Source organism: Choloepus didactylus, chromosome 10 (assembly GCF_015220235.1).
Source record: "Choloepus didactylus isolate mChoDid1 chromosome 10, mChoDid1.pri, whole genome shotgun sequence".
NCBI classification, from domain to species: domain Eukaryota; kingdom Metazoa; phylum Chordata; class Mammalia; order Pilosa; family Megalonychidae; genus Choloepus; species Choloepus didactylus.
The window spans coordinates 23913742-23939473 of record NC_051316.1 but is presented as its reverse complement, the minus strand read 5'-3'; the positions used below and the strand labels follow the sequence as shown (position 1 = coordinate 23939473).

Below are 25732 nucleotides of genomic sequence, written 5' to 3'. Positions count from 1 at the left end.
TGGGCTACTTAGAATAGTTTTTAAAAAGAAGAAAAGCTAACAACAAAAAAAGAAAAGGTTAAAAAAAAAAAAGGGAAAAAATCTACCTTTTCAGAGCCTTTCCCCAGCCTCCAAGTTTCACCACCAACTTCACCCTGGAGTTGGTTCCTGGCTCTGTGCACCAGCACCCCCACCCCCTCATGGGGAAAAGCCCTTTTCCAGCACTCTGCATTCAGCCAACTCCAAAAGCCTCCATCTTCATTCTTTTTTATTTTACTTCATTGTATTTTTTCTCTCAGGCCCATCTCTGCCAGGATTACAACCACAGTTGTAGCATGGCTGAGCTACTTTCCCTTGCTCCCAGTAGAGATAAGCTCTTTAGGGAATTATAAGCTCTTCAGGAAATTAGCCTCCATTTTTATTCATTTTTATTTTACTTCATTGTATTTTTTCTCTCAGCCCCATCTCTGCCAGGATTACAGTCACAGTTGTAGCATGGCTGAGCTACTTTCCCTCACTCCCAGTAGAGATAAGCTCTTTAGGAAATTATCTCCTTATCCTGACTGTTACTCAGACAACTTCAATTCTGCCTTTGCAGAAACCTGAGAATTCCAGCAGCGCTAATGGACTATTGGAAAGTAAATAATAATAATAATAAGAAGAAGAAGAATAACAATGATGATGATGAAATGGAGAGAAAGAAAAAATTAAAAAAAAAAAAAAACCCTTTTCAGAGGTGGACCCCAACTCCCTGGGCTTGTCAATCAAGCACCAGTGTTGGTACCCATTTCTAAGTGCCCCTTTTTCTTAGGGCCCAGCCATCTTCCAGTATTGATCTCCTCCAACTCCAAGTTTTTGTGGAGATTTTTTCTGGTTTGTTTTTTTCTGTTTTTTTGTTGTTCTTGTTTATTTAGTGTCACTAGCCCCACCTCCTCTCTGCTAGGGCAAAACCTGGTTCATGCTTCTCTTGATTTATCTGTGCTTGGAGCTTTTATTCAGCAGTCCTAATTTGCTAATTAATTCTTCAATTGGAGCCTGTTTAACCCCCCCTTCCTTGCTCCCAGCAGACTGCTTCTTTTTCCCTCAGGGAACCAGCTTCAAGACAGTCTGCTATGCCTGTGCGGGAGGAGCAGCAGGCCCCTGGCCAGGGAACCTTATACTTCTTCACTGTGATCTCAGCTGTTCCACCTGTTCCAGACTGGTATACAATGTGTGCTCATTCACAGAAGTCCCCCCATTTTCCAGGCAGTTCCTGGCTATTTACCAGCTATCTTAGAGGAGTAACTAAGTTCCACAGCTCACCACTCTGCCATCTTACCCTGCCCTCCTACAAGTTCCACTTTCAATCTGACCTGGAAAAACAATTTTACCAAGTAACCTGCAACTTTATAACAAGGATCATCCTTCTTCTAATAACACATTCATCATAACTTTAATGGCCATATTTCTACCATCAGTCTTTTCACACCAATATAGTCTTTTTTTTTAATCAAGAATTTCACAATTCTTCCAGACTCTATCCCTTATTCCATTCCAAAGCCACTTCCACATTTGTAGGCATTTGTCGCAGCAGGATCCCACTTTCTGGTACCCAAAACAGTTTTCATTTCTCAGTTGCTAAAACAAATACCATACAATGGGTTAACTTAACAGGAATTTATTGGCTCATGGTTTCAGAGGCTAGGCTTGCTTCATTGCAGCATAAATATCTTCTGCCTGGCTGGAAATTTTTGAGGTTCCTTTGCTTTTCTGTCACATGGCAATGCACACTGCACCATCTTCTTTCTCTTCTGAGTTCAGATGACTTCCACCTTCTGGCTTTTCCTCATGGTCTCTTCCTTGTGGCCTTCACTATAATGACTCCAGTAACAGATTTAAGATCCATCCTGACTTGGATGTCCACATCTTGACTAGAAATAATATCTTCAAAATATCTCATATGTCCATAACCACAGGAATGGATGAAGAACAAAACCATGATTTTCTGGGCCACAAAACTTCAAGCCACCACACAATCACAGTCCAAGGAATATTCCTGGTCCCATCTCAGGCCAAATCTTTCACCGCTGGTCTGGACCGTATCCCCTCTCACATGCCCTAGGACACTTGAGGACTTTGTTTTAAAGTTCACAATATTAAGAGATGTGAATATATTATTGGTGATGGTTTGAAAATGAGAAATGAATGATGCAAATTATATACAAGACAGTTGTTTTGACCTTGTGTCCTCTATCTCTCCTGACCATAACATAGACCTCCTGAGAGCTGTTTAAGTAGGTCTCTACAACTTCCCATTTCCTTTTAACCTATATGGAAGTCAGTTTTGCCAACACATTTTCATTTAAATGGCCATACACTTAAGGCCATGAATGCAATCCTGTCAAGCAAAACCCTAATTCTGTATTTCCCTTTACATGATCTTTCAGCAATATTTGCAGTGCTTGGATACTTTCTCCTTATTGAGAGTTTCTTCTCTAGTTTCTAGGCAGCATACACTAATTCCCTAACACATTAGCAGCTTCTTTTCATCTTCTTTGGTGGTTCCCCATTCTATCCCTGCTGTCTACATATTAATGAATTCCAGTGTTGGATCATTGGTTCCTAACTACTTCTCATTCTCTTCCTAATTGAACTCATCAGTGGTACTGATTTTCATCTCAGCTGACCACACTGAGATTTCCATCAACAAATTTGCTAGCACCATTTTATCCAGACTCATACTCAATTGCTTATCACATCTACCAATTAGCACATTCAAAACATACCTCTTAACCCACTCTATTTTAGTCACTTCCTCCATCATCCTCCCCTTGACAATTAATGCCATCATTATCTACCCAGTTGTTCATGCCCCAAATCTAGGTGTCCTCCTTGATGCCTCTTCTTCTTTCATCCTGTTCCAGTTTGCTAATGCTGCTGTGGTGCAAAATGCCAGAAATAAATTGGCTTTTATAAAGGGGATTTATTAAGTTACAAATTTATAGTTCTAAAGAGATAAAAGTGTCCAAACTAAGTCATCAACAAGAGGATACCCTCACTAAAGAATGGCCAGTGGGATCCGGAACACCTCTGTCAGCTGGGAAGGCATGTGGCTCATATCCGCTGGTTCTTTGCTCCTGGGTTGTGTTTCAAAATGGCTTTCTCCAAAATGCCTCTGGGCCTCTGAAGTCTTTGCTCCTCTCTCTCAGCTCCTGCACATCCTTGTTTCTTTCTCCCAGGGTGTTTCTCTCTAAACATCTGGGGATCCTCTCTTAACTTCTCTGGGGCAAACTCTGGTTTCTTTGTACCCAAGAGTTCAGTTCTCAGCTTATCTCTTTCCTCTCACATTTAACTATAAGCTGCAAGGAGAAGCCAGGCTGCATTTTTCACATTTAGTTTTGAAATCTCTTCAACTAAGTATCCCAGCTCATTGCTTTCCAATTTTGCCTTCCATCCAACACCAGGACTCAATTTTGCCAAATACTCTGCCAATTTAAAACAAGGATCACCTTTCTTCCAGTTTGCAATGACAAGTTCAACATTTCTGTTCAAGGCCTCATCAGAATTATCTTTAGAGTCCATATATTTACCAAGTCTTTTGAAAGCAGTGTAGGTCTTTTCTATCAAGCTCCTCATAGTTCTTCTGGAATCTACCCCTTAAACATTTAAACAGCTGTTGCAACATATTTGGTATTTGCAAACTCAGCAGCATCCAGCTTCTCTGGTACCAAATTGTTCAGGTTTGCTAATGCTGCTGTTATGAAAAAATACCACAAGTGGATTGGCTTTTATAAAGGGGATTTAATAGGTTACAAAGTTATGGTTCTAAGGCCATAGAAGTGTCCAGGCTAAGTCATCAACAAGATGATACCTTCACTGAAGAACGGCCAATGTGTTTGGAACACCTCTGTCCGCAGGGAAGGCAAATGGCTGGTGCCTGCTGTTCCTTTGCTCCTGGGTTGTTTCAAAATGGCTTTCTCCAAAATATCTCTGTGTTTCTGTCTTGTTCACCTCTCTCAGCTCCTGTGCATCCTTGCTTCTTTCTCCCAGGGCATTTTTAAGCATCTAGGGGTCATCTCTTAGCTTTTCTAGGGCAAACTCCAGGCTTCATCTCTTAGCTTAGCATCTCCAAATGTCCTGTCTGCATCTCCATATGTCTCCAAGTGTTCTTAAGTGTCTGGGTCTGTATCAGCTCTTGAGCTCTCTTAAGTAGTCCAGTGGACTAATCAAGATCCACCCTGAATGGGCAGTGTCCACACTTCCATGGAAATAATTCAATCAGCGTTCTCACCCACAGTTGAGTAGTTGAGTGGGTCACATCTCCAGGGAAACATTCAAAGGTTCCACCTTAATCAAGACTAATAAGTTTGTTCTCACATGATTACATTAAAGAACATGGCTTTTGTGGGGACATAACAGATTCAAACCAGCACACATCCTGTATTAGTTAGGGTTCTCTAGGGAAACAGAATCAACAAGAGATATCTATGTAAAAGATTTCATACAAGCGTCTCATGCAACTGTGGGGATGCATGAGCCCAAATTCCGTAGGACAGGCAGCAAACTGGCAATGAAGGTATTTGATGAACTCCTCAGGCAGTGAACTGGTAACTCCGATGAACTCAGGAATTGCTTTGCAGGCTAGTTGAAGAAGTGAAGGTCCTCTATTTGTCTTGCTTAAAAGTCTTCAACTGATTGGATTAAATCCAGCTGATTGCATTCTCACATTGTGGAAGACATGCCCTTTGTTGATGTAATCAGTCATAGCTGCAGCCAATTGACTGATGATTTAATAAACCAGCCTTCTGGGTTAATAACCAGCCACAAATGTCCTTGCATCAACGGTTAGGCCACTGCTTGCTTGACCAGGCACCTGGGTACCATCACCTGGTCAAATTAACATATGAAACTAACCACCACACATCCTAACTCCTACAACACCTAATTAAAAGCAATTCCTTTTGGATATACTTTTAAAATATAGGTTAAAATTTAAACACTCACAAAAGCTCCACTGTCTCACCCTAGTCTAAGCAACTGCTATTTTGGCAAGATAAGTGCATTAACATCCTTCCTTTCCTGCTCCCTATACTATACTCATAGCACCAGAAGTGTACTTGTAAAATTAGGTTCAGACTTTCACTTCTGGTTGACTCAGAAAGCAGCAAAAATCATTTTTCTCACCCTAACAATGAGGAAAAGCTTGATAAACCACCTAACTGTATGTTTTCTTGAATTCATCAAAATCATAAACTAGGTTTTGGACACTTCTTTACAAGTCTCGTTTGGTGGCTCATCACCACTATTGGAAGATAAGAGTTTTATCATGAATTATGATTTTGTAAAAATGATTGGTTTTCCTTGTTTTGAGGTATATTAGAATATCTGAACCCCTACAACCAAATATGAAGAAGTTTTCCTCAAATAGGAACCTTTTTGAAATGGTTCACAGGCCACATCACAAACAAACCAAGTATCCTAAAGTCCACCTCTACAAAGTGAAAATAATTTGTTTGATATATTAGTGCTGACCACCAGGAGTTTCTTTGGTTGGGATCATCCCCAGAATCTCAAAATGAGACACTTAAAAGACCTTTACTTTTCGTAACTCAACCACAACTGGCTTGGGCTGCACTGTCTCTTCCCTACCACATCATGGGTATTAACACAGGGCATCCCAATCTTTCAGAGTTCAAGACCTCTGAGGTATTTTCAGTGACAAGACATTAAGAGCTAGAAAAAAGGATCCTTCCCATAGCTAAGAGGTTCCTTCAAGTCCTCTTGCAAATGCTACTCAAGGATGAAATTGTGTAGTGATTAGAGTATTTGCAATTTAAAATTTTTTATTCTTGTTTTGTTTTTATAAACATTTGTTCAATTACTTTCTATATAGGGTGAGTGAAAACTTGGTTTCATTTAGTGGCAGTAATATAAAATTTCCTTTTAAAAAGATATATGTAAATAAAAACTTGAGTTGCTTTAGGCAAAAATAGAAATATTATGTAATTGGTCTTCAGATATTTTTAAAAATTGTGACAGAGGTTAAGGAAAGATTGAGGGTTGAGAAACTCATATTTCACCCAAAACCTTAGTGCACCCAGCTGTGCTGTGACATCAGAGTTCCAATTTTGGGCAAGTTTCAACCCAGTCATACATTGAGATAGCTGCAGAGGTAGGCCCTGAAATTTCATCTGTGAAAACAAGTGAAGTAAATCTCTGGCAATGAACTGTCAAAATCATTTAACAAGGGGTTAAAGCCTGGGGACCAAGAAATGGAGCCATGATTCCTCCATAGCATTGCAGATTGTCCTCTTGCTTTGATTTCTCTCTCCTTCAGGTCTCTTTCATTTTCAAGTTGTGTCACCTCTATACGTCAGTCTCCCTTTGCCTCTTTTAATGTTTTCCGTTAAGATTCTCTTAGGAGGAGAAACTGAAGAACGTCATGGCAACTGGTATCCTACCAGTGTTAGGATACTTAAGCACTTTATCCTTTATTACAACCCGACAAAGTGGGCATCTCTGTTTTGATGTCACCAATGAGTAAACTGAGGCTCAGAGAGGTGAGGTCATGGCCTAGCAAGCAGCCAGGATTCCAACCCAGTTCTGTCTGATCATCCCATTATAGGTTTACATGGATTACTGATACCCAATTCTCCATCAGCTGTCTGTACCAGGAAAGGCTAATGTTTACATATCCTCTTTGGAGGGTGAATCTCCTTCATTAATTCAAAAAGCAGTTTTGTATTAGCTGTAAGATGCCAGGGTGAGCCATAGAGAGAGTTGGGCAGGTCCAGGCTTGCTGGAGTGTGGGAGTGACCAACTCAAGCAAAGATTCAGGCAAATGACAACTCCGGAAAACATTCAGGAAAACACTTTTCAGCTTACAGGACAGAAGAATTGTAGTTCTCTGATGTATCTAACTTGTAGTGAAATTTCTCCAGTCAATACATTCATAAAGTTTTCACTATGTGTGTGTCTCTGAGGTTTGACTTCTAACTTTTCCAATATTCATTACATTATAGGGTTCCTCCTCTGTGTGGGTTCCCTGATGTTTCCTTAGGCCTGACTTCTGACTGAAAGCTCTCCCACATTCATCACATTTATAGGGTTTCTCCCCTTTATGAGTTCCTTGATGTCCTCTGAGAATTGATTTGTAGGTGAAAGCTCTCCCGCATTCATTACATTCATAGGGTTTCTCCCCTGTGTGAGTTCTCTGATGTAATCTTAGGCCAGATTTTTCACTGAAAGCCTTTCCACATTCACTACAGTCATAAGGTTTCTCCCCTGTGTGGGTTCTCTGATGTACAAGTAGGCCTGACTTTGCAGTGAAAGCCTTCCCACAGTCATTACATTCATAAGGCTTCTCCCCTGTGTGAGTTCTCTGGTGTTTCCCTAGGCTTGACTTCTGACTGAAAGATTTTCCACATTCATTACATTCATAGGGCTTTTCCCCTGTGTGAGTTCTTTGATGTATTGCCAGGCTTGACTTCTGGTTGAAAGCTTTCCCACAGTCCTTACATTCATAGGGTTTCAGACCACTGTGAATTGTCTGATGTGTTCTGAGGGTTGAATTCTGTGCAAAGGTTTTACCACATTCACAGCATTCATAAGGTTTTTCCCCTTTGTGAATTGTTTGATGTGTTCTAAGAGTTGAATTCTGGACAAAAGTTTTCCCACATTCATTACATTCATATGGTTTCTCCCCTGTATGAGTTCTCTGATGTACTCTTAGGCCTGATTTTCGGCTAAAAGTTTTCCCACATTCAATACATGAATAAGGTTTCTCCCCTGTGTGACTCCTCTGATGTTTTCGTAGGCCTGATGTGAGGCTGAAGGCTTTCCCACACTTGATACATTCATAAGGTTTCTCCCCTGTATGAATTCTCTGATGTAGAATCAGTTGTGACTTCTTACAGAAGGATCTTCCACATTCACTACATTCATAGGGTTTTGCTATTAAGTGAGTCCTCTGATGTACACTGAAGGTTGATCGACAGCTGAAGGTTTCCCTACACATGTTACAATCACAGGATTCCTCAGTTCTGTGAGTTGAATTAGGGCTGAAGTTTTTTCCACATTCAAAGTCTTTCACCCATATGTGACTTCTCTGGTTTTCTCTGAAATATGACTTCTGACTGACAATTTTCCCTTCTGTATCACTTCCCAGAAGTTGAGTGAATAAAACTTGCCATAAATGTTTGGCTTGGATTTCTTGGCTCTTCTCTAAGAGGTTATCATGGTGGCAGTTTTCTAAAAATAAGAAAATTAAAAATACCTTATGAATCTATCTTAAACACATTTTTCATGGAGTGGAGCCTAAATACATACCCTCTCTAATGTATTTGATTTTTTGTTTTCTAGCCCATACTCCAAAGAATAAGGTACTTCCAATTATCATTCTCACTGTGTATGGGGGAAAAAATGCTGGAGAGAACAAAATGAAAGCAAATTGGCAATGGATATCCATATTTGGCATTTTAAAAGAATCCAACAAAGACTATAATGGACAATAACTAGAATGACAAGGAATATCAATGGGCAAGGGCTTTCAAGAATAAATAAGAAACAGGGTTTGACTTGGGAAGGAATAACAGGCTCTAGGTTCTTACATTGTCAAATAAAGATTACAATGTTAGAATACTTATTAACGTATACGTTGATTTCAAGTTGGCATTCCCTCTTTTCCACTTTACATGTCAATGGCAAAATAAATTTATAATGGCACTGATTTCCTTTTGATTAAAGGAACAGTCTTATAGCTGACAATCAAACTCTCCTGGCTGTTATTCACAGGGATACAAATACACAAAATGAAGTATCGAACTGATGATAGAAGCCATCTTCTAGCCTGGAATGAACTCACTATTCTATGCTGGCTGTGGAGCCTTGGTAATTTATTATAGTTATTCAATATCAAACCATTCCTGGCCATCAAATTAAAAGTTTACCTTTTTAACCTGCTTAATGTCCTGAAAGCAATCTTGTCCCCAACCAATCCTTAAGTCGGCATTCCACCTACTTTTCAACATATATACTATTAGAACATTAAGGATCATGTCTCAAAGCCTTAGTGATATCCTTTATGTTTATCATAAATGCTTTTAGGTATGCTTGGGTGCTATTACCCTTTTGTTACCCACATTCCATTCAACAGTTTCAGGCCTATGCTAAAAAATTAAGATGATTCGGAACTCAATGTGCCAGAAATACAAATGAGTTAGTTGATAGCCTAGAAAATATTAGATGTTCAAGGTAATATTATACAAGTCTACAATATTTTCTGGTGGCGGCTGTCCAGACTATTTGTTTCCCCCAACTGGTTCATTTCCAATAAAAATCTTGCTTCACATTATTTCCCTAAGTTATACTGCATTGCAGCTTTTGCTCAGATCCTAGATACCCTGGAGTATAAGGCTATTTTCTCACCTTAATAAAAAAGAAACAAAAGGCCTTTTTATATCTACCCATTAATTTGAGCATGGTGTGCTTTAAATCTTAAAGTATTTACAGTCTATACCATTCATTCATTTTAACAAAAGAGAGAGAGGACTCATACATACTGACACACAGGATTCTTTTATAAACAAACCATCACTTAGCAGTACCTAAAATAATGGTCTTTCTTTTTAATTGATGGCACCTTAGAGGCTATAAAACATTTCATTCAGCTTTGCTTTCCTTTATCCAAAATAGAACCCTCATTCTGATATTCTTTAAATCCTTTTGTGATACAGATTAAATTAGTGGTCCTAAAAAGCAATATGCCTCAGAGCTATTCAGGTCTCTTTCAGAAATATTGGCTCAGATTCAATGCCAATGCAAAACTGAAATCCAGTCACAGAAATTTGACTAGAAAACTTGCGGTCAATAATCACATATCTTTTCCCTATCTGGATTTGGTGTCAATGAACAAGTAATTATAAAATATTTGTTATATGTTACATTCCATGCATACACATGCACATAATATATATGTATTTATATTAAATTTTTATTTCATCTGAGGATTATTAATATAGCATTCTATACGTAGACTTTATAATGTGCTTCTTCATTCAAGATTGTGTTTCTTAGATTCATCCACACTGCTGTACCGCAGCTATGTAATGGTCCATTATATCCTGATTTCTTTTTAAGTTCATCATAAATATTCAGGTTAATACAATACCTACACTTTTACAAATCTTGATGCCATGGAGATTCTTATTTATGTCTCCTCGTGAACACAGAGATCCAGAGTATAAACTCTGAGTATGAAGTTGGAAGTGGAAATGGTGAGTCATAGGGAATATGTATGTCATATTTAAAGAGAAAGTCAAATTGCTTTCCCAACAAGTGCTCCAATTTACACCTCTGACTGCCTTGTATACATTTCCCTTGCATATCTTAACTCTCTGGGTACTATAAGACTTCTGCATCTTTGACAACAGAATAAGTCTAAACCATACTTTGCTATTTTCTGAATTTGCATTTCTAAGATAGCCAAAATATTTTCATATGCTTATTAGCCTTTTCATTCTCTCTTTGCCCTTTCTTTCTAATGGATTGTTAATGTTTGCTATATATTCATATATCTTGTAAGTTTAATATTCTAAACCCATATAAGAGCCAGGCAATGAGTCAGTGAATCAAACAATAAAAAACACTTGTTTTCAGAGAACATATAGACCATTAGAAAGAGACAAACAATAAACAAAATAAATAATACATACTTGATGTACAGTATATTAAGTGACAAGTGCTGTGAAGAAAATAAAACAAAGGAAGGAGAGAAATGGACAGCCTGAGAGCAGTATGGTCATGAGTGACCATACTGAGGACACTTAGATCAGAATTCTTCAGCTATTATGGAAGCAAACACTTTTGGGGGTATATTTGTAGTAAATATCATCTCCCACTGTTTGATTTGTCCACTTTTAGCTTCCTAAAAAACATAAAATTCAGTGCATTTTAATGAATGGCAGGGCGTAGACAGCTGTGGCACCACCATCCACGTTAATAAACAGAGCATGATGCCTCAGGGACATCTCATACAGTCTTTCTTTCACACAGCTTTCCTCACACCTACAGATCCCGTAGCTTGTGAAATTCACAACAATCACTTCTTCACTTTTCTTTAGTTTTACAAACTGTGCATGCATCCCTAAAAATATGCAATTTAATTGTATCAGTCATTTTATATAAAATGAATTATATTCTAATCATTTTTGTCTTGCTGCTTTTGTTCTGAATTGGTTTGAGATTCACCTGCTTTTACTTGTACCTGTAAGCTGGTACATTCTCTTTGTTGCATAACATTCCATTTTTAAAAAGTACTAGATTGATTTCTATATTATCTCTTGATAGGCATATGGCTTGTTTACATTTACTATACAATGCCCACCATTTTCAAAGGAAATTGCACCAGTCCATAAGCAGTGGATGAGTGCCTTTGATGCTCCACAACACTTAATGATGTCTGATTTCTTCACTTCTGTCAATTTCAGAGATGCATACTGGTATCATGATATGGTTATATTTTGTACTTCTCTCCTAACTGAGAAAGTTAAATACTTCTTCCCACGTTTATTGGATATATTGACTTCCCCTTTGGGGAATATCCTCATTAAGTCTTTTGCCCATTTTTTTTTGTTTTTATTGGATTACCTGCCTTTTTCCTCAAAGATTTGCAGAAGATTTTTATATCCTACGGATACTAGTCCTGTCTTGGTTACATGCATTGCAAATAGATTGTTACTCTTTAGCTTACTGTCTTACATTTTTATAATCTTCTAATATCAATTCTGAATTTTAATGTAGTCAAGTTTATCAATTTTTTCCTGTTGGTTTTTGGTCTTAAGTCTTTTCCTACCCAGTATATTACCCAGGGTAATCAATATTTTCTCATATATTGTTTTCTAAAATCTTCTGGTTTACCTTATACAATCCAGCTTTTAGACCACACCATACTGACCTTTGTTGTATGGCATAAGGTAGGGTACAACTGAATTTTTTTTACAGAGAATGTCTTTCCCCAGCTTTGTGCAGTGCTCCCTTTGTCAAAAGTTAAATGTCATCAAAGAATGTGTTTGTTCCTAGGCTCTCCACTGCATTTCACAGCTCTGTTTAACTATTCTTATATGAATACAATATTGTATTGAGTACAAATGCCTCATATCTTTATACAAGGTAGTGAAAATCTCCCAACCTTTTAACTTTTCTTAAAACATTTAAAATTATTGAACCTTTTCTATATAAATTTAGAATCAGCTTGTCAAATTTCACACACACACACAAAAATAGGATTTAGTTTGGTATTCTACTATGTCTATAAATATCCTATCTATGTATGTGGTATATTCTGCTATTTAAATCTTAATGTCTTACACATTTCTGTCTAGTTATCTTGCCTGTCTTTCATTAGATTTATTTCTAAAAGTTTATCCTACTCTATTACTATGTATGCTTGTAGACAGTAGTGTCTCATTTTTCTAGTTTAGATTAGCTAAGGTTTATTGATTTATTTTCTGTTCTGAGAAAAGAAGTGGCTAATTACTATTTATACCACTGCAGTTTTTCAACTCCTTAATTTCCACTTTTACCTTAATTTTATTATTTCTTCTGCTTTTCTAAATCTTCTTGTTACACTTCTGTTTCTTAAAATAAGTAAAGGAGAATACAAAATTTCCTCTAAGCACTTCTTTTCCTAAAGCACAAATAATACATGTTTTTCATTTTCATAATTATCTAGATATACTGCAAATTTGGATCCTCATGCCAATAGGTTTTTAAACATAGGTCTTTATTTTTAATTCTCAGATAGAGAGGTTTTCATTTTCTAATATGTTTGCAATTTCTAGGGATACTGAACTCTGATATTTCTATTTTTTTGGAATTTAATGACGTTTCTTTTTTAGTCAAAAGTACCTTCACATTTAATGACTTTTTTTTTTAGCCAAAACTACCTTCACATTTAGTAAATGTTCTGTTACATTTAAAAGTTTTATTCTTTGATTTTAGACCCTGAAAGACATAGTTATAACTGAGGATCACTTTATACAATGTGCTTCTTAAACCTTCTAGACTATCAGTTATTTTTTAATGGTTTTGCTATGAGACCAGAGTGGTATATCAAGGTGTACTATATTTAATGTGCTTCCATGTCTCCGGTATTCAGGTCTCATTTTATGAATCTTAACTATTTATGTGATGCATAGATATTCAAAACTTTTATATCTTTTTTATATTGCCTTCTTTAACACTATTAAGTGACATCTTCCTCATTTAATGTTTTGTAAGCTGAATTCAACCTAGACGAAAATTTAAAGAAATGATCCAAGCATAATTTTTGTTACTGCTTACCAATTCACTGTTTTTGACTTCAAATATCCCAAATTTCTATGTAGGTCGCTATCTTTAATAAAAGATGATGATATTTTTCTCTTAATAGTTGTTCTTAACCTGTTTACATAACTTGATATGACAGATATGTTTCTATTACTTTATGTTATGCTGTGTATTTACATACTTTCTTAGAAACTTTTTCAGTAATAGCTGTGTTTTGTTAAATGAATTTTTTTTCTAGTAATTAGGAAGGCTGAATTTTGCCTCTAAATTAATATGTAACTGACAATATTATTCGGTTTCTTCTCTCTTCCTTCCCATTCTTAATCTATAATCTTATTCCTTTTATAATCTTTCTAAGTTTTAATTTCTTTTACAGTTAAATATAACTCTATTACTTCATCTTTCAACTTTAAATTATATACTTGGGCTCCTAGCTTGAAAAGGTGAGAAAATCATCAAGATTACATCCTATCTGTTTTGTTAGAATTTCTCCTTCCACATATTATTGGATATATTCTTTCTAAACTTCCACATTTACAAGGCCTCTGATAGAGAGTGTTGAAAAACATTTCATCGTACCAGCTCTAAAACGTCCACTTTGTATCTGATTTCCCCTAGATACCTTCTGCCAGCACTTAATAACTCACCTGGGGAGCTCCTGTTTAGAAATTCATTCTCTGATGAGCATGGATCTTCTGTTTGCTCCAACCTGAAGATCACTTCTGGTTTTGTGTAACAATACCCTGTAGATGGGAAATAATTTAGGTCTTGGGCCCACTGGACAGGCTCCTATGATTCTGAATGTGAAAGAAGGCACAGTTTCAGGAACAGCAGAACAAAGGTGCTCATTTGAAGCTTGTTTTGCAGAGGTGACCCAAAAACATTTTTTTCCAACACTCAAAAGGGAACTCTTTAACCCTCTAAATCTCAAGCATAAATAATATCTAACACTTAATCAGGATCCACATGTATTGGGCTTTAAAAAAGGGACTGAATAGAGACTTCTACTTCTTGTCATGATGGAGTAATACCAGAAAACAGAAACTAAAGAGAGTAATCCTAGATAAACGAGAAAGAAATGAGTTTCAGGCCACAGCATAGAAAGGTGAAACCAAAACAGAGCCTGGAGGGCTCAGTAAGCTGAGGAGCCCCAACTCAACTTACTTGGGAGTTCAGGAAGGACAAAACAACTAGAATTTGTGGGACAAAATACCAGAGACAGAAGAGCTGCACTGAAAAAGAGTTACTGGATTCTAAAGAAGGGCTACCTTGAATCATTGATTGATTCATGTTAAGAAACTACCTAATGTTGCAGAGAGAAATACCTGCAAGCAATAGATTGAAAAATCAATGCACACTGAGGTGGGAAGTTTCAAAAGGGCTGAAAGACCTCCTAATGTAAAGAAGATGTGGTACTCTGCTCCCTGAAGTGAACACTGCCTTAGTTGTAGGGCTAAATTAGTCTTAGACCAAATGCTCTGAACCCAAAAGCAAATCTGCAAGGCTCAAACTACTTTCAAGTAATTTAATAAATCCCAGGAAAACATCCCCAAATGGAAAAGAATACAACTAAATCTAGCATCCAAAGTTTAAGAAAGAATTCCTGACAGAAATGAGACAAATGCACAATTATACTTGGATGCAACACTTCTTTTTCAATAACTGTAAACAAAAGCATAACAATACAGAATGATTTGAGGAATATTAACAGTTCACTTGAATTAATTTGTATCTTTAGAACACTAGATCCAAAAAACAAAATAAAATACAGTCTTTCCATGCATATATTGACCACTCACCAGGATTATATGTTGGCCCAACAAAATTCTCAACAAATTTAAAAGGACTGACCATGCAGGGTATGTTCTCCAAACAACCAATAAAATTAAAAATCTCTAACAGTAAGAAAGCAGAAAACACACAAGCATTTGAAAATTAATGAGACTGATGCATAACTAATGGGTCAAAGAAGAAATCACAAAGGAAATAAGAAAATACCTTAAACTAAATGAAAATGTAAGCACAGCATACTAAAATCTGTACGATGCAACAAAAGCAGTTTATAGTCAAATACATAGCTTTAAATAATGACAAAAGCTTCTGTCATTATAAAAAAGCCAAAAGAAAAATAAACCATAAACCAAAAGAAAACTAGAGAAATCAATAACTTAACAAGCCTCTAGACAAAATAAGTAGAAAAAAGGAAAGACACAAATTACTAAGATCAACAATAAAAGGGTACTATCACTACAAATATTACAAGTATTTAAAGTAGGAAATACCATGAACACTTTCATAACAACATATTCAATCACTTTGATAAAATATACACATTCTTTGAAAGATACAAACTACCAAAGCTCATTCAAAATGAAATAGCTAACCCCTACAGCACTGTATCTATTAAAAAGATAATTGAACCTGTAATTGAAATCCTTCCCACAAGGGAAGATTGTTTCTAGGTGAAACCTGCCAAACACCCAAGGAAGAAATAGTACTAAATCTATCCAAACTCTTCTAGAATATAAATGGAAGAGGTAACACTTTTTGATACATTTTAAGAAGCAAGCTTTACCATGCTAAAAAAATAAAACATTAAAAATGAACAGGAAAATATAAGAAATAAACAAACAAAAAATCCTTCACAAACATAGGTACAAAGTCCTTAAGTAAATATTCACAAACCAAATCCAACAATATACAAAAAGGATAATATTTGACCAAGTGGCATTAATCCGAGGAATGAAGTTAAACACTCCGAAAGCAATGTAATTCACATTGAAAAAGAAAAATCACGAGATACCAATAGACACAGGGAAAAAAACTCCAAAACCTATTGATTAATTAGGAAAAAAAATAAGAAAGGAATTTCCTTAACCTGAAGGGCAGCTATTAAAATCCTACACTAATATCATACTTAATGGTGAATGGTTGAATATTTTCACCCTTAGCTAAAGAAGACAAAGACATCCCTTCTAACTGTCTGTAATTAATATTAATATTATAAGTCCTAACCAGTTCAATAAAGAAAAAGAAATAAAGATTGGAAAAGAAAAAGAAAAAATTTCTTTATTCACAGATGACCTTATTATCCATTTAAAACATATCAAGGCATCTCCAAAACATCTACTGCAAATAGTAAGTGAGGTTTACAAGGTCACAACACCCAACTTTACTATAAATAAATCAACTGTATTTCAATATTCTTCCAACAATTAAAAAAATGTATTTCAACAAAATACCATTTAAAATAACATTAAGTTCATGAAATGTTTATGGTCAAAACCAATAGTAGAGGAAAATTAAAAGAGCTAAAAAAAAAAGGAAGTAGACATTTTTCATGAATCAGAAGACTCAAAATTCTTAGATGTGAATTCTCACCAAATTGATCTATGGATTTAGGGCAATGCTGATCATAATCTCAGCAGGATTTTAGGGGAAAATGACTAGTGCTTCTAAGATTTATATGCAAAGGCAAAGAATGAGCAAGTGCCAACACAATTTTGAAAATAAATAAAAGAGTTGGAACCCTTATCCTTCCTAATTTCAAAAGTTGACTACACATATATTTTAATCAGAAGCACCCAAATTGACATTTAGATCAAAGAAACAGCCTGGGGCCCAGACACAGCCCTATACATAAATTCTCAACAAAGGTGCCAAAACAATTAAATGGAGAAAGGACAGTCAATGCAGCAAACAGTGCTATTTAAATTGCATAATGAGATGCAAAAAAAAAAAAAAAGAATACTTAACATCATACACAAAGATTAACTAGAAAAGGAAAAGACCTAATCATAAAATAAACATATAAAACTTCTAGGAAAAACATGGAGAAAAAAATATTAGTGACTTTGGGTCATAATAGGGGGAAAATATCACATGAAATATAAAAGAAAAGAAAATGATATATATGACTTCATTGAGATGAAAACATTTTGCCCTTCAAAAGACACTCTTAAGAAAATAAAGAAGGCAAGCCACAAACAGGGAGAAAATATTTGCAAAACAATTATCTTTAAAGGTAATCTACATTAGATAAAGAACTGCGGGCTCAATAAGAATAAGACCAAGAACCTAATAAAAAAGAAAAAGGAGCTAAAGACTAGAAGAGAAATTTCACAGAAGACCAAAAAGCACATGAAAAGAGGTTCATGATTCATCAAGAAAATGTAAATCGAAAGTCAGTAAGATACAATCTGATACCAACTAAAATAGTTAAAATTAGCAAGATTTATAATAGCAATTTTATGAGGATGTGGAGCTACTAGAACTCTTGTGGGCATGAAAATGGCACAGACATATTGGAAACATTTGGCAGTTTCTTTAAAGTGACATATACACTTATCATAAAGAGCCAAGAAAACCATTCTCATCTCTGTGTAAGAGAAATGAAAACATATGTGCACACATAGACTTTTACTTGAATGTGTATAACAGCTCTATTGATGTAGAACCAAACTGGAAACAAATGACAATATCTACATACAATGGAATGCTATGAATCGATAATAACAGACTGCTGCTATACCTAAAAACATTTAAATCTCAAAACAGTTTAAGAGAAATTGAGGAAAAACAGTACATACTGTATGAGGTACATACTATATGATTCCATTTTGATGATATTTCATAAAAGGTAAAACTAATACAATAGAGAGCATATCAGCGGCTATCAAGAGTGGGAGAGCAAATGACTGCAAAAGGATCCAAAGAAACTTTTAAGGTGATGGGAAAAACAAAATTGCTCACCTACAGAGACAAGGTGGCTGTAGTTCTCCAGCATCACATCTCTGTACAGGGTCCTCTGAGCAGGGCCCAGGTGCTGCCACTCCTCCTGGGTGAACTCCACAGCCACGTCCTTGAACGACACTGAGGCCTGTAACAGCACATTTCTGATCAATCTGAAGGGTCCAGAAACAGGTGACATGGAAAATACCTTTGGAAACTAATTCTTCATATGTTTCCTACTGAATTTAAAGCAAAATCTTACAAAGGATGTATACTATGGGCCGAACTTTGTCTTATACTTTGGTGGTACTCACAAAATTAGTTCAAACCTTATTTTCATGCCCTGATTCATCTGTATTTATTTATAAACTGTATACACAGACTGTCAATTAATTTGATACTATAAAGCTTAGTGATTTTTTTACATAAGGTTATTAAAAATAGTTTGTCCTATACACCTGTGGCTTGTCCTGAGCACTCTCAGGGTACACACAACCCCACCCGGTATTCTCTGCTGGAGTAATGGGGAATCAACGAATAGACACTCATTAGCAAGCCCTGGAGGTATTTCACCCAACCAGACCTGTATTTCAGAAGGAATACTCTAGAAGGATGCAGAATATCTTCAACAGCAAAACACAGGAGACCAATTTGAGAGGTGCTCATTTATATGAAAGCAAAACAATAGGGACGAAGCATATGAAACTAATCCCAGGAGAGAAACACTAATTTCTTGGTAGCTACCAAGAGACACTGCACATGCAGTGGGGTAGCTGCTGATGCCACATATTGAAACTGGAAGACCAGATGCAGAGGGTCATAGTGAGACACATCCTGTTCATGCTGTACTCAAAATACCTGTGAATGTACAGGGAGAATCATCCCCTGCACAGTTGGATACATGATTTTGGAACTACAGGGAAGTCTAAATAGAAGATAAGGAATTAGTAGACATTACCCATTAAGGTGGTACACTGGGTTAAATGGGGGCCCCCCTCAAAATTCATGTTCCCCTAGGACCTTAGACCATGAAATTATTGTAAATAGAGTCCTTGCAGATGTAATTAGTTAAGATGAGGTCATACTGGATTAGGGTGGGCCCCAAATCCAGGATGACTGGTGTCCTTATAAGAAGGAAAGTAAGACACAGGAACTCAGGCACAGAGAAAGACAGCCATGTGAAGATGGAGGCAGAGATTGGAGCTATGCAGCTATAAGCCAAGAAACACCTGGGGTTACCAGAAGCTGGAAGAGGCAAGGACGGCAATTCCTCTAGTGGGTGAAAAGGGAAAAAGGCACTCCTAATACCTTGATTTCAGACTTCTAGCCTCCATTACTGAGAATAAATTTCTTTAGTTTTTAAACCACTCAATTTATGGTACTTTGTTACAGCAGCCCTAGCACAACTAATACAAACAGTGATATTATCAAAAAAGCTGCTGACTCAGAGAAAACATATGAACTAAGGAGAGAAAAGTACCAAGTACAGAATTTAAGAGAACAAAAATACTTGGAGAAAAGGAATAAGCCAAGAAGGCTCAGAAGAATTTTCTTAACGGTAGGAAGAAAACCTGGGCAGAATACTAGAAATTAAGAGACAATTTCAAGCACAAATGATTTCTCTAGTTCAAGATAACAGACTGAACATACACATTCACATCATTTGCATCCTAAAAACAGTCAGGTGAAGTACAACACCTTCTATAAAAGTATGCTAACAAATGAATATAGGAAAGCCTGTCATCAAACACCAGAGAATTTGAGAAAATTCTTCAAGATAAAGAGTAGATGTTATCAGATGAAAAAAACAAGGGAATGCTGCCCACATTCTAACACAGACACAGAAGATGGAAAAGGAGCAGCCTTCTCATGAAAGCTCAAAAAAATGTCTAAGCTCAAAGTCAAGATGACTTAGAATCACACTGTGCTGTGGGATGAATGAATAGAGCTATTAAGTGAAGAACATCAGAGAACTTCAGGAGGAAAGTTGCGCGTATACCCCAGACATCTGAAGAAAATGAAGAAGAAAAGAGCTCTCTACCATAAATGCAGGAAATGTTTCAGGAGCTCAGGTAGAGATAAGGCAGTTAAAAGGAGAAGCAGAGAGCTATTCTGTGTATTTGATGTTTGATGATATCACATTTTAAAATTTCATTTTTAATTGTTTGTTCCTGGCAAAGAGATAAATTGATTTTAAAAATATGGACTTTGTATTCAGCAACCTTGCTAACTACATTAATTCTAAAATTTACTCTAGAAAATTTTAAAATTTATATCTAGATTTTCTACTTCTGCAATTATGTGAGGTATTTTTAAAATGGGAATTTCATTTCTTGCTTTCCAGTACTTTCCATGCTACTTATTCTGACTCATTTTTTCCACATTAATGATCAAATTTCTAAGATACAACATAAAGTCTCCTTAAATTTATTGTTTCTCTCCCCAAACTGAAAGTAAGCTCCATGAGGACACAGAGTTTTTTTCTACTTATTCATTGCTATCTCCCAAATGACTAGAACAGTGTCTGGTGCACAGTTGGTACTCAAAACATGAAGTATGAATAAACAAAAACTATGAATATACAAGAATGCAAAATGTTCTAACCACTACGGAAAATAATTGTGCCATATTTAACAAATGAAAACTGCTTTAACTCTGACCATGCATTCCCACTTCTACTATTTTACCCTACAATTCATAATTCTACTTGTCTTTCAACAGGAGGCAGATTAAATAACCTTTGGTACGTTCAAAAATTGGGGATTACTATGCATCTGGAAAAAATGAAGATGCCTATTAAGTACTCATATGGAAAAAATGCCCAGAATATATTATATGAAAAAAAACAAACAGATATAAAAACAGGTGTATATAGTATGCTGTTAGTTAACAATGGGGAAGAAAATTAGAATATATTCATATTTTATTGTCTCTTTTTAAATAAACAATGAAGTCTAAGATGAACTAATCAAAGATTTTGAGGGCATCTAGTAGGTAGGGAAAGGGATGCTAACAGGACTCCTCATATATACCTTACAAACATATGTGTATGCTTATTGGCCAAAAAAAAATATATATATATATAACAAAAAGAGACAGATGGGTGTACAGAAGAAGGCATCAAAATGTTACCTCTTGATCCTTCAACCTGAGGTATTTAGATTATGCTATCAGCACCAAAAGTAAAGCCCACAGTCAGACCCTGAAATTTTAGTTTTAAACATACATGACCAAAAAATTCCTAACTATAATATACTATATATTTATATAATTATTATATATAATACTTATATAGTATATTTATATATAGTATATAATATAATTACAATAAACTACTATAATATAATGAGTAGAAGATGAAGAAGTCTACCTACATCCTGCTACATCCTAACTGAGACTGAAACACGTAGACACGTATCTAAAGCTTAACTTATTCTATGTTTGTTTTTCCATTTAATGTATGGATCCTATAAACTTCATGAATCCATTATAATACAAGGTGAAGAATGAAGGAAGAGCTCACCTGAAATCTGTTCATGTTCCCTCCTTCTCGGGAGAGTGTAGCAAACTGTGAAGACTTCCTGGGAGGGACAAGAGAACTGGTGTCATGAGAGACCAGACCTGCCTTACTGATCCTAGATTCACCTCCTAACTATCTCAGTATCCCAGCTGGCGAGGACCTCCTATGGAATACAACTCCTCCACCCTTGAAAAGACAGGGGTGGTAACCTCTGTCCACATGAGACTCAAGTGATTACGGAAACTTAAGCTGCAGGTTTTCATGGGTGAATATAAAACTTTTTTTCTAGTGATTTAAATAATTAACAGAAAGAAACTAACACCAACAAATGATTATGGTGTATGAAAATATAAGACACTACCTCTCATTAAAACTAATCTAGACAGGCTGCATCCTTCATCCATTCCATCCCTTGAGTTAGAGAATCCACAGAAAACCAGGTTAAGGAATTTCTTACATGATTTCTTTTAACGGGTCATACTTTATCAGCAAGACCTCTTGATACCACGGTTTGGGTTATTGAGATGTGAGAGAATGAAAGGCACTGTGCTTAGTTTCTGGCTCTGTCACAAGCTGGGTGACTCGACAAATTGCTGAGACTCAGGCTCAGTGTCACATCACCAACCTGACATTCTGATTTGTGTGTTTTAAATGCAGATGACTATACCGACCCCACAGGAATAAAGTGTGTGCTGACACTTGTACCTGGCACCTGCCTCAAAGGTGACATCTCATCCAACTCATCTCAGATATATAGACTGATTCTTCCCCAGGTTGCTTATGTCGCCCCTGGTTATAGATGTTGGGATTTACCCGGGTCTTGCTGGCTCCAGAGCTCGGGCTGTCAACGCAGACCCACCGCCCGCAGTTTGGGAACGTTCACCGTGAACTTTCCGCCCCCCCGCGGCAGGGATTTTTCTCCCGTGGGTCCGCACCTGGGCCGGGCACACGGTCGCCGCGCACCCCTGCCCGCTCCGAGCCCCTTCTCCTGAAAGTGAGTTCGCGGGGCCGGGGACCCTCGGCGACGGAATCCCGCTTCAAAGGTTCCGGGAACTCACGCTCCCGCCCCCCGGAGCACAAGCCACCCTTCCCTGCAAGTCCTGCGCGCTCTCACCCCAGGTGTACTCTCAACGCAGCATAAATCCGACGGTTCCAGGCGCTCTTTCAGTATGGCTAGAGACTGGAAAAGAAGAGGCGAGGCTGAGTCTCCACATGCACACACGGAACCCAGAAGACCCTTTCCCAGAGTGCTGCACGGCAGCCGGTACGGGTCAGGACTACATTTCCCATCATACTCCGCGCCCGCGCCTTGACGGGCCAGGGTGGTGTTTCCGCTTTCTTGGATGGTGGGAAGATGTAGTCACTCACGTTGGCACTTGTTCACGTTCACTCGAAGCCTTCAGGTATTGTGGGTTAACTTTCAACTTTACCATCAAAGGCAATGCGTAGCATTATCAAATTACAACTGTAAAGACTACAGCTGCCACGGAAGTTGGAAATAATTTGAGAAATTTGTATGTTGGCTGGCAATTAGAAGTATTAATGTTGTTTTTAAGTGAATTATGTAGGGAAGTATACTAATTCTTTTGAAAAAGCATGATTACTGAAATATTGATGATTGAAATTACACTTGTGTAAATTGACATTACTTTTTTTTTGGTCAAAAACACAAAGGGACAAAAAACAAAATTGATGATGGATGCTTGTTTTGCTCTATTCACATTTTTCTGCTTGGCAAAGTAGTACAAAGGTAAACAGAAAAAGAAAAAAAAAAAAAAAAAAAAAAAAAACAGGAAAAAAATGAGTTCTCCCAAACTACCGTTACCTAGATTAACCTTCCCTGAAAAAAAGATTGAAAATTCAGGGGTCTGTGAGTTGGTGAGAAGCCTGAATAAATTTCAGACAAGCTAAGTGGATAATTAATGGGCAGATGGAACCACGTGGACTGTATCTCATTGGTATTTAAGGCAAAGTCTATTCTTAAACATTATTTGGAATAGAATAGGAGGAATTGTAATGTTAAGGTTGGTCAAAATAATTTTTTAGAGGAGGGCTGGACTTCACATTCTTAGATGTTACATTATTTGAAGAGAACTATCTTGATTCTCTTTATATTCCCTCTTTTATTTTCTTGGGTTTTTTTTTCTTTCTTTCTTTTGTTTTCCTATGGTATTTTCTTTATTACTTCCTTATGCTTTCCTTGGACTTGTTTCCTGTAGTTTTTAAAATTTTTGAGTTGGATATTTATCTCACTAATTTTAAATCTTTTTAAAAATTATTAATAAATTTAAGCCTATAATATCCCTCTAAGCATCACTTCCTAGCCATCCCATATATTTTAATTTTAATGTTTGTCCTTGTTATGTGGTGATAAAATTTCATAATTTCAGTGAACTCTTTTTACCTATAAGTTAATAAGTATGTATTTAGCAATTCATAGTTGATTTCTGTTATTATTTTAGTTTGCTAAGCTGATGAAAGCAGATACCATAAAATGGGATGGCTTTTAACAGTGGGAATTTATTAACTTACAAGCTTACAGTTTTGAGGCTGAGAGAACTGCCCACATGAAGTCATCAGCAGGTGATGCTTTCTCCCCAAAGACCAGCTGCTAGAGATCCTGGACTCCTGTATCACATGACAAGACACATGGTGGCATCTTCTGTTTTTTTTCCTTCTGTTCAGATTTCCTTGCCTTCAGCTTCTTGCTTCTGTGACCTTATTTGCCTGAATTTCATTCTCTTATAAAGGACACTAGTAAGAGAATTAAGACCCACCCTGAATGAGGTATGTCACATCTTAACTTAATATCCTACTGACCAAAGATCCTACTTAAAATGGCTCTACATCTACAGGAATGGAAGAAATGTAAGAACACGTTTCTGGGCTATACATAGTGTCAAACCACCACAATTATACATAATCATTCCTATATATTTTTTATTATGTTGTGAACAAAGAACAAAATTCTTATGAAATAAATCCATTAGTATTTGTTGAAATTTCCTTTGGATACAGTACAGGGTTGTTTCTGGTATTCCATAATGACTAAAAATAATACACTTTATTTAATGCTTCATGATAGATTAAGGTATTTAGATCAAGCTTGTTAATTATGTTGATTAAATTTTCTCTTTTAATGTCTGTATTTTATCAGTTTCTAAGATACACATTTATATAAAATCTACTTTGATAACAGATTTTTCAATTTTTACTCGGTATTTTCTATTTCTTGACCTCATACATGTTATATTTATGTGGATGGGCTCATATACTTTCCTCATTTTATATACTTTTGGTGAGATGGTATGCTTATCATTAAGCAAAGCGAATGTATTTCTGTAAACCCTTTTTTGTTTTATCATAATTTGCTATCCTAGCTCCCTTTTTGTTAATAATTATTGGACACATCTTTGCTCTCTCCTTACTTTCAACTGTTTTGCATTTCTTTTTTTTATGTTTTATGTATTTTTATGTCTGTTTCTTTTAAAAGTAAATACACTTTTTGAGGTTCACTCTAGAAGCATACCCATTGGCAGTCACTTGCCATTTGGCCGTCACACCCCAGGCCTTAGTCAACCACTAACACAATTTTTGACCCAGGAGATATGCATGGTTTAGACATTTTGCCTACATGTAATCATATAATGTTTAGTCCTTTGGGACTAACTTCATTCACTTAGCATGCTATTTTCAAGGTTTATCCTTGTTGTAGCACGAATCAATGGTTAATTTCTTTTATTTTGCCAAATAATATTCCATCACATGGAAACACAACATTTGTGTATTCATTAATTACTTAATGGACATTTTTGTTGTTTCATTTTTATTGTCTATTAAGAATAATATTGCTGCTCTGAATATCAGTGGTCAAATATCTGTTCGAGTCCCTGCTTTCAATTCTTTGGGTATAAACCTAGTAGAGGAATTGCTGGGTCATATGATAATTCTATATTTAGCTTCCTGAGGAACTTTTGAACTGTCTTCCACAGCAGCTGCACCATTTTACATTCCCCACAGCAATGAATCAATATTCCTATTTCTCTAAATCCTCTCAACATTTGTAGTTTTCTGTTTTCCTAGTAGTAGCCATTCTAGTGAGTGTGAAATGATATCTCATTGTGGTTTTGATTTGCATTTCCCTAATAGATAGTGATATCGAGCATCTTTTCATATGCTTTTTAGACATTTGTATAT

The 25732-nt window shown here is 36.3% G+C and overlaps 1 protein-coding gene across 3 annotated transcripts; it reads right to left on the bottom strand.

The window, feature by feature from the left end:
* Positions 1–5936: 5936 nt before the first annotated feature.
* On the bottom strand, positions 5937–22774 carry LOC119505699 (zinc finger protein OZF-like). Of its 3 annotated transcripts, XM_037798565.1 has the most exons (6): positions 22650–22774; positions 21539–21596; positions 18037–18163; positions 13932–14027; positions 7393–8208; positions 5937–7140 (listed from the first exon to the last, which is right to left on the bottom strand). In XM_037798565.1, the coding sequence occupies exons 2-6, from the start codon at positions 21551–21553 to the stop codon at positions 6923–6925; spliced, it is 1272 nt and encodes a 423-aa protein (XP_037654493.1). In that variant the 5' UTR covers positions 21554–21596; positions 22650–22774; the 3' UTR covers positions 5937–6922. The 3 variants fall into 3 exon arrangements, with proteins under 3 accessions (XP_037654493.1, XP_037654491.1, XP_037654492.1); XM_037798563.1 differs by having other exon boundaries at positions 5937–8208; XM_037798564.1 differs by lacking the exon at positions 21539–21596 and having other exon boundaries at positions 5937–8208; positions 22650–22762.
* Between the last annotated feature and the right edge of the window lie 2958 nt (positions 22775–25732).